Genomic DNA, 14,903 nt, shown 5'->3' on the forward strand with positions numbered 1-14,903 from the left:
TAGTTACTATGGACAAGGTAGGCATGGTAGAACAGATAGATATTAAATGCTTTGGGCCTAAAAAACAGCATTTTGTGGATGAGCAAAATAGAATACTCTTGAGCATGAACTGAGTAGTCTTCAATTTCACTATAACTTAAGTTTAAATTTCTACCTACCTTATGTTTTAATTCTTTACCCTAGCCAGGACACATACTCTTTAAACATACAATTTAAACCTATTCATCTGCAGTCATGTTCAACACTGTATTTAATTTTTACACAGTACAGTTTTTTCATCCATAACACTGATAAGCTGTCATTTATGTGTGAAAGTTACCAAGGAAGGTTACTATACCATACACATCCTTAAGTGAAGACAACTGTTTCAAAGAAGGACATCATGAAATGGGAATATCTCCAAATTCTCTAAATCACAATAGCAAAAAATTCAGATTTATAAATGATGCAAAATTTCACTGTCAATGTTGAAATGGTGCTTTCTTATATGACAGTCACAAAAGCAGCAGCTCATCTATGTTCTTCATGGGAACCGAAGAAACAAAACCTCTTCAGCTCCAAATTCAGGCTACCCACTAACCCCAACCTTTGTCCTGCTGTACAAAAACAAAAAATATGGCCCAAAGCCTGGGAAGATGCTCATCTGGATCTGAAATGCTCCCCAGAGGCCCATGTATTCAAGGCCTGGCCCCAGCTTTGTTTTCTTGGCTGGCGGGGCCTGGCAGGAGGAAGCGAGGTCACTGTGGGCACGCCATTAACGGTGGTTTTGGAACTTAGGTCCCTTTTTCCCTCTGTGCCTTCCAGCTGCCATGTAATTTCTCACCACAGGTCCAAAAGCAATGGAACCAACCAAGGACTGAAACTTCCAAAACCATGAGCCAAGGTAAACCTGTCCTCCTCCTACATGGTCTACCTCAGGTATTTTGTCCCAGTGATACAAAGATGACCAACAGAGAAGCCATCTCTCCTCTTCTACTCAGGGTCTGACTGTGTGCAGGAAGCTCTCAGTTAGGGCACACACACTTAAATGCATGAATAAAAGTTTCAAAACTGGAGCTGGGGTTGTGGCTCAGTGGTAGAGCACTTGCCTAGCATGTGTGAGGCACTGGGTTCAATTCTCAGCACCACATATAAATAAATGAACTAAATAAAGGCCCATCGACATCCAAAAAATACTAAAAAAAAAAAAAAAAAAGTTTCAAAACTGCCAGGTAGTCCTTTAACAAAAGAGATCCAAGCAGTGATATCAATGTGGACTGTACAATAATTGAAAACTTAAAATAACATAGAAAAGCAAAGAAAACAGCATAAAAAGAAAGTAATAGCCAGTATCTGACCACCATCTGCAGCTAAAAAGGAGCATATTTTGAATAGGGATTTCACTAAAAGAGCCAGCAATACAGTAGTCTCCTCTGCCTTTTCCATGAACAGAATTTTGCCTTAGACACTGTAACTGGGAACACAATAAGAATACTGAGAGACAGGAGTGAACAACTCATACCTCCACCAGGAATAATTGCCAACTTTGTTTCAACTAGGCCCATTTTTGCAGAGGAAGCTAAAAAGAAAAAAGAAAATTAAGAAACATACACATCAAAGCATTAAAAAACCACAACTTGAAAGAGTTAGTAAACTAAGATACATTAAAACACTGTTTACTAATTTAACTGGTATCACTTTTTTTTAATCACTTCAAAAGATACTTAGAGAAACAAGAAAATACTCTAAATTACTTATATATAAGGAGAGTAACACAACATTTTCTGTTAAAAACTGCTTGGCAGTGAATTCGTTTTTGATGGTAAAAGACAAAAACTGTAACTATATTATTAGAGCTAATACTACCAAGTCATATTTGAAGGCTTGGATCTCAGTAATTATTCAGGATCAGGAGAGAGACTGTGTCTGACAAGCACAAATTCTTTAGCTGCCTGAATTGTCCCCTAGATCAAACAGCTTAACATATCAGATATGGCAACTTCTCAAGACCATGTCTCTAGTTACTTTCAACAAATAGTTTTACTGTTTGACAGTTCGGAAGCATTCCTTTTTTTATGTTTGTTTTCACAAGTACCTTACAACATCTTCATCTTTTCTTAATGTACATATTCAAATGTACTTAGACTATTTTTCACATCCTCATTACAAGAGCCTGCATTCTTTCAAAATGGATTCCAGATACCTTAGCTTGTCAATCGAAAAGCAAACTGATCTCTAGCACCATAAAATAATAACTGATTTCATCATTAAAAGAATATATAGGGACTTAAAGTAGAAAGAAGGAAAACATATATAAGGACAAGCAACCACTAGTCTCAAGAAATAATCCAAATTATTTAAATGAATTATATTGACTCTACTTTTAATATGCAGCCATATCAGGTGACAATGGGGGCCAAGGGAAGAATAATGACTGCTGTCTGCTGTCTGATCAGTCCCAGAGCCCATGGAACAGCTAGAGCTGAAACACTCTGGAAGACATTGTCCAGAAAAATCAACACAGAAGACTGGTATTCACTCTTACTCCAGGGGGGTAATAGATGTGGCCTGTGATTCCAGTTCAGTCACCCCTTTGGCCTTGTTACTTCCCCTCTTTCTGTTCCCAGCATCTTCCTGCACCAAAGCACTGTGCTTGCAGGGTTGCTAGGCACACTGAGTGACTAAATATATGTCAAGTGTGTACCAGGCACCTGGGCAAACTCAGTAACTGGTCAACACTAATTGTCTTCATTATTTTCATAACCATCTCTACATACTCAGAAAACCACTTAGGAATAGAATGAATTGCAAAGGGATTATGTTATTATTACTGCCCTTAAGAGTTATTAAGTACTTGGTCTAAGCACTCCCACAGTGGTTTCCCCCATTTAAAGAGGGGGAAAAACTAATCTGAAAAGGACAAGACCTACAGTTAGAACTCACATCTGTCTGACCTAAATACTAGCATCTCTTCCTACTGCCATAAAAGAGCAAGAGACAACAGAAGATCCCTTTCTTCAGTGGGGTTCTAAATGCACCATGAGGCCCAACAGGTGACTTTTAAAATGTCACACTCAAAAACAGGACCAGAGAAAAATACTGGAATTAACTCAAAAGTAAATACAAAATCCATTTTTGTACATTACATTTTTAATAGGATCAATTTTCACCTACCTGCTACTCGTATATCACAGGCCAGAGCCAATTCAAGACCACCACCTAGCGCAAGGCCATCTATTGCTGCAATCGTTGGCATTGGAAGATTGGCTGAAACAGGATGACAAAGGTCATGCTTCTTCAATTAGTTCATTATCTCACTATCTAATTCCATTTTTTTTGTGAATACATTTTTAAATGGGATATTGTATATAGACTCTATATCCATTTTACCTTTAGCAAACCATTTACATCTCCATCATTATTCTTCAAAAACTTTTATCTAATGATTGCATAGTGTTCCACCACTTGAATATACAATAATTATCTTTAAACCTTCCTACATTAATGAATTTTTCATAAATACTTTTGGTCAAATTAATAGTTCTATGATTAGTCTTTTACAAGTTGTTTGGTTCATAAAAATTTCAAGGTGAAATGACACGCATAACTCCAATTCATGATCATTTAAGGGCTACTTTGAGGCTAAGAATGACAACCTCATTCAAAGAAATGATATATGCCCTACAAGAAAGAAGACGCCCAACCAGTTGCTGTGGCAGCTCCACTGTTTAGTGACAGGTGCTTAATGGGCTCCACCCAACTCACACCTCCTGGGGAGGAGACTTTGGAAGCTTGCCCAGAGGCATACTGGGAAAAAGCCACCATTCACAGAACTCTAAACTACACTTCTGGAGTCTAGAGAAAGAATATTATTGTATAGAGATTTTTGTAAGTTACAATATACAGATTTGGCTAGGCATAGTGGCAGATGCCTATAATCCCAACAACTCGGGAGCTGAGGCAAGAGGATCACAATTTCAAGGCCAGCCTGGCAACTTAGTGGGACCCCTTATCGAGATAAAAAATAAAAAAGAGCTGAGGATATAGATATAGCTCATGGCACAGTGCCCCTGGCTTCTATCCCCAGTGCTGGGAGGGGGGGACATTTTACTTCTATAACTTGTCAAAAAATGACTGGTTATATTCATTGATTATTCTGTAAAACAGAAAAATTTCTATTAGTTTTATTTCTGACTATGGGAATATGAAATTAGGCTGGCTAATCTTATTAAATAAAGAGAATACAGGTTTTTAAAAGATGCCATTCCATGTAGCATAGCGGTAGAATGCTTGACCAACATGTGCAAAGCCCTGGGTTTAACCACTGGACCACAAAATAAGGTGGGGAGGCATTATTCCCTAAAAGCTCACTCTTTCATTAGTATGCTAACAGATGAAATTCCCCAAGAGAGGCAAATCATTTTATTTCTTTAGAAACATATGAATTTGCCCGGTGCAGTGGTGCACACCTGTAATCCCAGGTGTGCTCAGGAGGCTGAGACAGGAGGATTGCAAGTTCAAAGCCAGCCTCAGCAAAAGCAAGGCACTAAGCAATTCAGTGAGACTCTGTCTCTAAAAAAAATACAAAATAGGGCTGGGGACATGGATCAGTGCTCAAGTGCCCCTGAGTTCAAGCCTCAGTACCAAAAAACAAAAACATGAATTTGTGGACTGGGGATGTAGCTGAGCAGTTAGAGCACTTGCCTAACATATGCCAATGCTCAATGATCAATCCACAATACAAAAAAATAAAAAATAAAAAATCCCCAAACTTGTTGAAGTATGCTGAATCTTACCCATTCGCACATCAAGAAATTTTCCAGTCTTACTCTGAGACTAAAGTCTGAAAAGGTAGAGAAGGAGCACACATGTGCAGCTGCCACCCAAGACAGAACACTCCAGTAAGAGCAGAAATGCATAGGGCTTTTGCACAGGAAAGACACCTAATGTACTTTTCTAGTACACTTAGCAGGGGAAAGAAAGATTTATCAGTGTCGACAATCAGGAAATGAGTTTAATGTACAAACAATATCTAGTGAATTTTAACTTTAAAAGAAAAAAATCAATAATGTGATTAAATGGCAACTTAATCTCAATGGTTCCCCAAAGTCATCTTAAGCTCCTACAAATGAAATAGAATGACTTTGTCACTTGACACTTCCTCCTTTCTAAGAACCTGGTTACAGAGTTTATCTATTTGTAGTTCCCTCAGTCTTCAACCTCTCCAATCTCACGTCCCTCCCATCAAAACCTTTCCTGAGGCCCTGCCTTGGGCTCATCTCCCTTTACAAACTAGTTTCTGGCCAGAGTAGAATAAGTCCATGTCACCCATACCCATACACCTCCAAGCCCCCAAGATATTTGCTCCAGGTTCCACAACCAGTGTATAATCTTCAGTCCCCATTAAACATATAGCCTTTAAGATCAGAGTAATCCTGATTACTGTCTCCTTGAATTACCTTCTCCATTTGCCTGCTGGGTCCCACATTCTTCCTGGTTAATTCTCAGTCTTGTACCTTCTCAGTGTAAGCTTTTCTCATTCCCACCCAGCTTTTATTATCTGTAATACCAAGAAGTCCACACTCCTCTACCTCAAACCCAAATTTCTTTCTATACTGTGTCTGTATAGCCACCTGCCTACTGGACATCTCCACTTTTTCATGTCCACGACAACTCTTCAATACCTCTAGATTCTGATTCATAGTCAGGAGCAGATCCACTCACCAAGTCATCCAAGAAGCCATCCTGGATTCCTTTTCAATGCCTGAATGCCCAATTGTTTTGAGTCTTCTAACAGCTTGCTAATCTTCAAGGTCCCCTCCCTTTTCTTTTAGAGTTTTGGGTATCATCATTCCTCACCAGTAGGAAGCCCCAAAATGAATTTCTTTACCTAACCCTCTGATGCATATTCCACATTTCTACAGGGCTTTTCCCCTGTTTAAAATTGTACAATTATTGATTCCATCTCTGAGATAAAAGGAAGTAACATATAAGCATAGCACAAGAGGCACCTATTGTCTACCTATTCATCTTTTCTCCAGCCTCAGACAGATACTCTGTGTTCCAACCCCAAGCTAACAAAAGCACCTCTAGAAGTTACACCCATTCAAGAATCCACGCCTATGCAAGAGTTGCACCTCCATCTAGAATACCTAGCTAGTCCTTACGTTCTTACATGTCTTTCAAAGCACTACTCAAATATCCCTCCCTTTGTTTCCATGATACTCTGGGCACCCTTCTCTGTCAAACCATCCCCTACTGCACTGCCCATCTGAAACAAAGACCTGATGTCAAATCAAGGTTACTCAATAACATTCTTAAACTGGGGTGTACCTCCAAGTTTTTCAGTTCCTGTTCCCCATCCACTACTTTAAACTTGGTATTTTATCTCCTTTTCTATAACGGTTAATTCTTTTGTTTTTAATACCTTAAAAAACAATATGAACTTATGCAGTCATAGGGAGCTTCAGAAATAGAAAACCCCACAGTGACCCTAAGCTGGAGAGTGTCTCAGTAGAGAATGAATGCTCTCTCTCTCTCTCTGAAGCGTGGAATGCCATGCACTGGTAAGTCGGGAGGAACTCCTGAAGAAGCTTCTGGAAAAGTGACACTGGAATGAGTATGTATCTGGTCACCCTAGCTGTTTCTAAACACACAGCTCCTAAAACCACTGGACTCTTTGGAGTGATAAGACTGTATTTGTATGCCAGCAAGATAACTGATGAAAAGCTTCAGCATGAGAGCTGACCACAGAAAAGACCAAGCCAGGGTTAGAGGGCTGGAACTTGAATATAACCTTTTCCCCAATATTTAATACTTTTGGAATTAATAAAAATTATTTTTAAATTTGATAGTTAACAATTTGAGAAACTAAGTTTCTCATGAAGGATAAAAAAATTTAACATTACGTTTATAAGAAATATATAACGCAAAATGACAAGAAATTTGGGGTCCTGTACCAGAAAAAGGTGGGGATGGAGGCGTGGTATGAGAGAGACTCTAATGCCATAACTCCAGAGGCTGAGTGGGGCATGAGGTCGCAGGCTGGATGCCAGCCTGGGAGACTTAGCAAGGTCTTATCTCAAAATAAAAAATAAAAAGGCTGGAGATGCCGCTCCAGTGATAGAACGCCCCTGAGTTCACATAGAAGGGAGGAAAGGACAAAGGAGGGGAGGAACCAGAAAGGTAATACAAAAAAGGAAGAGGAACAAGGAGAGGAGGAGGAATCACAGCATCTTCAGATCACTGAAAAGGTTAGCTACTACAGATTTTCAAAATTAATATTTTAGCATTGTGGAAAGCTGTCTATAAAATTTTCCTACTCGAAAATTATTTAGGTAAAATAGCTTACTTATTATTCCATATTAGCTATTTCACATCTTGATAAATTTAAAACTATATATAATTCTTGCCCCCCTCAAGCCCAAGACATTTGTCCTGTTTTTCAGGAAAATATGCATCATCTCAAAGGGAATGCCACTTTCACAGTTATCTGATATGCCTGTTTTTACATCTTATATTTCTTCTACCTGTGAGTACTTAATAAACACAGGGGAAACAATAAAACCCACCTTTAGAAAGGCAGATTATCAGTTTAAAGATCTGAAGGGATATCATAATGGCAGTTGTACATGAGTACAAAGGAATGAAACAGGAACTGCAAATCCAGTGGGCACAAGCTATTCCCACAGCAACAGGATGCAATGATGACTCAATGCGTTATCCAACCATCAGCATCAGACACTATTTTGAGTGCAGTATCAGGAAATGAGCCAGGTATGACATAGAAGATAATAATGCTTTGAAATTCTCCTAAAAATATAATTAAAGCACACAATTACAGAGTTTAGCTATTTAAAGAGCAGTAAGGCAGGCCTCTGGTACCCTTCAGCAGCCTCCAGGCCACCATCCCCAAGGGTAACCAGAATGAGAGCAGGGTGAACACACGGGAAACCATGTATCTACTTTCAACTCTTAAGGAGATATAATAAATAATGGAGCTTCTTTTCAAGGCTCTATAAAAACACAAACAATCTGATTAAGGAGAAATGACAGTGTCAGTCATGTGATTTTTAAACTTGGGTTTTGCCTGAAGACTAGTGTTGTTGTGTAAAACAGAGAAATGCAAGTATTTCAACAGGAATGCCCATAAATTCTGTGGAAACTCCAAATAGTGAAATCTTTCAAAGATAGAAATAAAATAAAAACAACTAAAAACCATAATAAATTACTAATTATCCTTTAAGTTCAGCTAAAACTTTATCTCTAGTTTAAAGTGCATTCTCCCATTCCAATCAAGTTTTAAGAAAATCAGAAAAACAACACAACACAAATCCCTGAGCAAAGCTTGCGGGCTGGCTGCATCTCAGTTCTCCTACAGGTTCACACCAGGGTCACTGCCAAAGAAGCAGCCTGGGTACTGACATGCACACCAGAGGAGGGGGATAGGGCCAGCAGGCAAGAGACAGGAGTTACAAGAGGCAGATGTCCCAGGTGCCATGGACCTTAGAGCAAAAGCCAAAAGGAAGAGTATTTATAACACTGCGGTTCTAGCACTAGGTTAAAATCCAAATAAAGTGGAGAAACTCAACAAACTGTTGTGATGAAAAACAGCTGAATAGCAGCTTACAAGAGGTAAGCTATTCCTTACAAGAGGGTACCATTATGTTAATAACAAACTGCTAAAGAACAGCATTCCCTTCTATATGCATTGTATATACTGGCTCAACATAGTATCTCCAGGCTGTATTGATACACACAGAAAAAGAAAATAAACTTACTTTTTTACTAATAAAATTGGAGAAAAATGCCTAGTAACAGTATGATAAAATAATTACTCCTGCCTTTAATAAAAACCAGAGGAACAAGGGCAAAATGGCATGGGGCCAGCCTCTATCCTGCTATTGCTGCAGGATAAGATGATCAGGTACAGGAACAAGATGAGGACCTGGCCACAGTACTTCAGATTTTACACAGAGTGATTAAGGCAAAGGGTATCTTCCTTAATTTGTAATAGCATAGCTGTATCTAAAGTTTATAAAAGTAGAGTTGGAAAAAGCAATACATTAATATAATACCACAAAAAGACATTATTTCCTCAGCATCTTTGTGTTTTTGTTGTTGTTGTTTGTTTGGTGATTTGGGATTTTTTTGTTTGGTTTGGTTTAGTTTAGTTTGGTACAAGGGACTGAACTAAGAGGCACTCAACCACTAAGACACATTCCCCAGCCCTATTTTGTATTTTATTTGGAAGGGTCTCACTGAGTTGCATAATGCCTTGCTTTTGCTGAGGCTGGCTTTGAACTCGCCATCCTCCTGCCTCAGCCTCCTGAGCCACTGGGATTATAGGCCTGTGCCACTGTGCCCGGTTTCCCTCAGCATCTTTAGAAAACCTGATACAATGTTTATAAAACCACGCAATATGACATAAATGGTAATTTCCTATAATTTTTTTTAAAAAGCAATTCAGCTATTGAAAAGAATCCATTCTTTCCTGTGAGTGTTGATAATATAGCTACAATGAGATCCACTGCTTTATTACTGACAATAGCCAAGCTGGACCATCAAAGATGGAGTCCTGGATGGGAGTTCAACAGTGGTTAAGTTGGTATTGTAAGCTCATGCTCACTTTACGTTGCTAACAAATGAGGAAACTGTCAAAGTCTAAACTCAGTCACTGGGTCATCAACATAAATGCCAGGCAGCAAGCTGAAAGGTTTCCAGGAAGCAGCAGAATGCAGCCGTGAGTGGGGAGTTCAGATGCTGAATTTCAGGTCAATCTATCACTGAGACAACTGTGAGACATGAGAAATTTTGCTTAATTTCTCTAAGCCTATCACTAATCCGCCTACTTTCCCCTTCTTTTCTTATGTATGTACCTTTTTATCTACCAAATACATATAAAGTGCCTACTATGTTGTGGCCACTGTCCTAAAAACTTTACAAATGAAGTTTAAAGTTTATTCAAACCTCTCATCAGCTTTATGATGTAAGAACAAAGACCTTCAATTTGCAGACGAGGCCACCAAGGCACAGGGAGCTGCTGGCACTCACCTGGCATCACTGAAATTTGAGCACAGACAGTGCAGCTCTTCCCCATTACTGCCTGTCACTACCTCTCACGGCCCAGACCCAGAACCCCTGAAAAGTGTCCACATCATACGCCATCTTTCCGCCCTTCTCTAAGGACCTCTGCCCTGAGAACAGGGAGATACTGAGACTGTGGGAAGTGACCAGTACACTGGCTCTGTAGGTGCTAAGATCAAAATCTCCCTTCACCAGGTCCAACTGGGGAACACGGGGAACTGGATACAAAGCACCAGTCAGCTGACTAATCGAGTTTTCTCTGGGTATCCCCAACAAGAGAACTGTGTCAGCGTCTCAGTGTAGGCCTCCAAAGTAGGAAAGGTCAAGGTCAGAGCATCTCCCCCCACCAAAATTCCCAAAAAGTAAAGCCTCTCTGGGGTAGACGCAGAGATGAGAGGCCAGGGTGGGGTTAATTCCCCACACATTTCCACTTATCTTGACAGTTATTATTCAGTAATGTAACTGAGCAATATAATAACTTTACCTGTGGTTGCAACTCGTAGCATTTTTTAAAATGTTTCTTAACATGGCAAATGTAGTTACATCTATTTCTGATAAAATATATACATATACATACACACACACACACACACACACACACACACACACACATACATGTAAATAAATAAAAACACTGTACATAGTTAACTTTGACCTAGCCAGAAAAAAACATATGCACAAACTTCTGCTTCAGTACCTCTTGAGTTCTATTTTCCCTTGCTACCCAAAGAGTGGCACTGGCAACTCCTGTACACTTCTTAGAAATGTAGAATCAGTCCCACTTCAGACCTGCTGAACCACGATCTGCATTTTAACAAGACCCCAGGTGACTTATAAGTGCACTGAAATTTAAGGAGTCCTGGGTGACTATGCGGAGAACCTGAACAGTCTCACAATCCCACAGGAAAACAGACTGTCTTCACTCAGATTAACACCATAACAGGAGGAAGCCAGAAGCACCCTGATTCTTGGGGTATGACTCATAAATATAAAGATGATGAACACTTACGCACAAATGTCTATATAACAGCCCAGAGTCGGTCATGACCCAAATGTCTATCTGTACCATGAAACACTACTCAGTAAAGAAACTATCGACATGCTACAAAATCAATGAATTAAAAAAAAAAAAACCTCTCTGCTAGTGAAAAAGACATACAGAAATGAACACTATCTTCCATTTTTATAAAATCTTAAAATATGGAAATTAATTGATAGAGACAAAGCAAATTCTATTAGACATGTGGATAAAGGTAGAGAGGAGCAAGAGAAAGGGATTCCAAAGGGTGATAAAATTTCTGCAGAGAATGGATATATTTTTTCATAAGTCAATGTATAATTCATGGCATGTCAATTATATCTAAATAAATATTTTTAAAAATTAATTGACCTACTTGATAAGAAAATGCTAATGCCAACAAAAGAAAAGCATACTGATTTCATAATCTTTTGTAAATAAGGGTTGATGGAAAGATGTAATTTCAGATGGATAAACCAAGTAACAGAGGTATGTGTAAGTTAAAAATTATTTTAAAAGCTAAGAAAAAATAATAGGAGAAAGAAAGGAGGAAAAAATTTAAAAATAGAAATATACTTATTTTGTCATCACTTGGAGTAGGAAGTCAAGAGAACTTTCTAAACAATGGATCAAGTATAATTCATAAAATAAAGATAAGGTAGTACAAAAATACAACTCTTTCACGTTATTGAAATAAAACCCATAAACAGAAAATATAGAACATAATTAAAATAATTTTCAAAATGTTAAGTAACCAAAATCATAAACTACAGAAAATCATAATGACAGGAAGGTTAACACCACCCCACTTAGACAAGTGAAGGATCCATATTCATCTAGCAAGAAAATGACTCCACCCAGATCACAGAGCAAACTCCAGCTACAAGGAGAACATCACAAAAAGGAAGTAAGAGCCCTGAAACAGCCAGGTATGGAACCCCAGCCAAGTACAGAGAAAACAACTCCCAATCCTTACAAGGGTAACAGGAGGGAAAAGAGAGCCTCCTATCTACTGATATATACACATTTCATGCAAAAGTCAAGGAAAGGTCGAAAAATGCACACATCCGCAATGATTACTTATGTGTAAGAGAAAGATGCAGGAAACTGCAATAAAGAGTTTAAATGTTTATAATAAACATACATTCAAATATTCCTAAGAAATTAAAAACTATCAACAGAAAAAAGGCTGGGCATGATGATGTGTGCCTGAAACTCCAGCTACTAAGGAGGGTGAGACAGGAAAAGTATGCAAGTTTAAGGTCAGCCTGGGCAACTTGACAAGACCCCGTCTCAAAATAAAAAATACAAGGTTAGGGAAGTAGTTCAATGATAGGGCATCCCTGGGTTCCATATCCAATATCTAAAAAAAAGAAAAAGAGACAGGGAGGGCAGGGAGGGAAGGAGGGGGGGGCAGGGAGAGAGGGGAAGGAAGAGAGGGAGGGAGGGAAGGAAGAGAGGGAGGGAAGGAAGAGAGGGAGGGAGGGGAGAGGGGGAGGGAGGAAGGGAGGGGAAAAAAGAAAAAAGAACCAAATTAGTGAATTCCTTTTTTGGTCTTGTCCAATTCTAGAGTAATATTCTGGAACAACACAGCTTGCTTAAGCCATTGCTCCTACTTAAAAAGTACAATTTTTCCCCAAACTGGCAAAAGTCACAACGTGAGTAAATTGCAAACAAGGAAGGACTGTCGTAAATCATAAATTGTCAAGTTTAAATATAAACTTAGCTATGATGCAACAAGGCAGAGATGTGTTAACAAGTCAGAAAATAATTGACTTCTAGACACTTGCTTTCATTTTCCAACATTCTTGGCAAGAGGATAAAGAAAACTAAAATCGAGATCTGTAACTCACTATGTGGAAAACAAATCAAGGCAATTAGCTGGCGTGTTCTATTAACCAATCTTTCAAACACCATAATTCAGCACTTTGCATTTCCAGTCTTTACTTCAAATTAGGAAAATGAAGAAGTAAAATATATGCTGTACTGCACATAATTTAACTACATTACTTAATATTTTAAAACTTTTTCTTGACCCTCAAACAAATGCAAAATTCACAGTAAATATAAATATACTGTCTATCTCACAGATGGGTCAATTTTGCAATCTCTAAAATTAAGTAATTCTTAATAAAATATACGCAAAATAAAAGTCAATCACTTAGAGAAAGAAAATATAATATATATAAACATAAAATACAACCTCCCAAATGATATGACAACAGTTACTGTGGTACTAATTATTTTCAGAATAAGCTACACTTTATTTCAGATAAAGTAAAATAAAAATGAAAGGCCTAAAAAAACTATGACTTATATAAAATGGTGATAATCACCAAAATCTAAAAAAAAAAAAAAAAAAAAAATCAGTCATCTCTATATCTTCTGTTAAGCATTAGATACACTAAATCAAATGAACAGTTTAAAAGGGATATACCTCAAATTTGTGCACACTCTTCAGTATTCACTACTCATAAACCTCTAAATGCTAATAAGTAGGAAAATTTTTAAGTAGATTTATACTTTACAAGTATGTTTCTTAGTAACTTTTTATATAATTAAAGTGATTACAACTACTAAATGTGTTAAGTGACAAATACAACACTTGAAACTTCAGTCAAAAATTATTCATGCCTTATTCATGCTGAAATACTGGATCTTATGTCAGAAACTTTTATTACTAAGCCACAATAAATCAGATATTATACTTCATAGAAATATGTACATACATATCTTTTAGAGAAAACTTATCAAATAATTTTATTTATATAATACTTAAATACTTCATGGGAAATATTCATCTATAACAGGATATTTTAAAAATAACTAGGATTTTTGTTTTTTCTTAATAGGACCTACAAAAAAAAATAATAATAATCAGACTACAGTGTCAGGGAGAGGGGAGTACACTCCCAAAACTGCCCAAGAAATGCAGCTTGTTTATAATTTCCCAGGTAAGAAAGCAGCTATCCCAAACTCCTAACAACTGTCTACAAAAAAATAAATAAATAAATAAAATTAAATGCTTGTTAATGTCACTGAAAACAATGATGCAAAATCTAGCAGCAATTCTTATCAGTCATCTAATTTGATCTTTCAGGGGCATTTAACTCCCCTTAAAACATTTTCTTTCAAATAAATGGATTCTTCCTCCCTCCATACTCTGGTGGGACTATCTTTCTGGTTCTCCTCTTTCTACAGTAACCCCCGAGTGCGTTAACCAGTGCCACAGTTCTGCATAGCATCAACATTCTGATGACTCCCAAATGTGCCTCTCAAATCTGACTACTTGTCTAAAATCTCCACTTGGATGTAAACTTTAACTCTTGAGTTACACCTGCTACCCCCATCTAGATAAGGAGCAGTTTGTCCGAATTTCCAACAGCAGACCCCATCCAAGAACTGCTTCATCCATGTTCATTCTCTCATCCTCGTTCATATAACAGGATTAAAAGGGAGCGGGGGGAGAAAGAGAAACTAAGATGCAGGCAAGTTTCAGCATGATTCTTAGAATATTAGTTAGAGGCAAACTGAAAGGAACGCCAGGAGAAAGTCCAATATGAAGACAGGAAGAAAGAATTACCCTTTGGCTCCCATGTCTGCCCCAGCTGGATCCCAGCCCATTTGCCCTTGTATTTGGGTCTGCCTACCATGTACCAGTTACCATGCTAGTTACCAGGCAGGGTTGCAAAAAATGAAGTCCACTTATTTCTTACAACAGGGAGGAGATATGGAAAGTACCAGATGGCAGAAGATTAGAATCCATATGAAGAGATTCTGTTCAACCAGTATGCCTCTGTAAACTTATAACAAAACAATT

General features: G+C 38.0%; 1 protein-coding gene across 3 annotated transcripts in view; it reads right to left on the reverse strand.

Annotated features, from left to right (window-relative positions):
• Auh (AU RNA binding methylglutaconyl-CoA hydratase) overlaps positions 1-14,903 on the reverse strand; it is a 157,472-nt gene that overhangs the window by 82,900 nt on the left and 59,669 nt on the right. For 2 of the 3 annotated variants that reach the window (XM_076836965.2, XM_076836963.2), the window contains 2 exons: positions 3,154-3,246; positions 1,502-1,558 (listed from right to left, as the gene is read on the reverse strand). The exons of the other annotated variant lie outside the window; for it this stretch is intronic. In XM_076836965.2, coding sequence (XP_076693080.2) covers positions 1,502-1,558; positions 3,154-3,246 — 150 coding nt within the window. The remainder of the gene's footprint in view (positions 1-1,501; positions 1,559-3,153; positions 3,247-14,903) is intronic. 3 annotated transcript variants of the gene reach the window in all.

Source organism: Callospermophilus lateralis, chromosome 17, assembly GCF_048772815.1.
Source record: "Callospermophilus lateralis isolate mCalLat2 chromosome 17, mCalLat2.hap1, whole genome shotgun sequence".
Taxonomy (NCBI): domain Eukaryota; kingdom Metazoa; phylum Chordata; class Mammalia; order Rodentia; family Sciuridae; genus Callospermophilus; species Callospermophilus lateralis.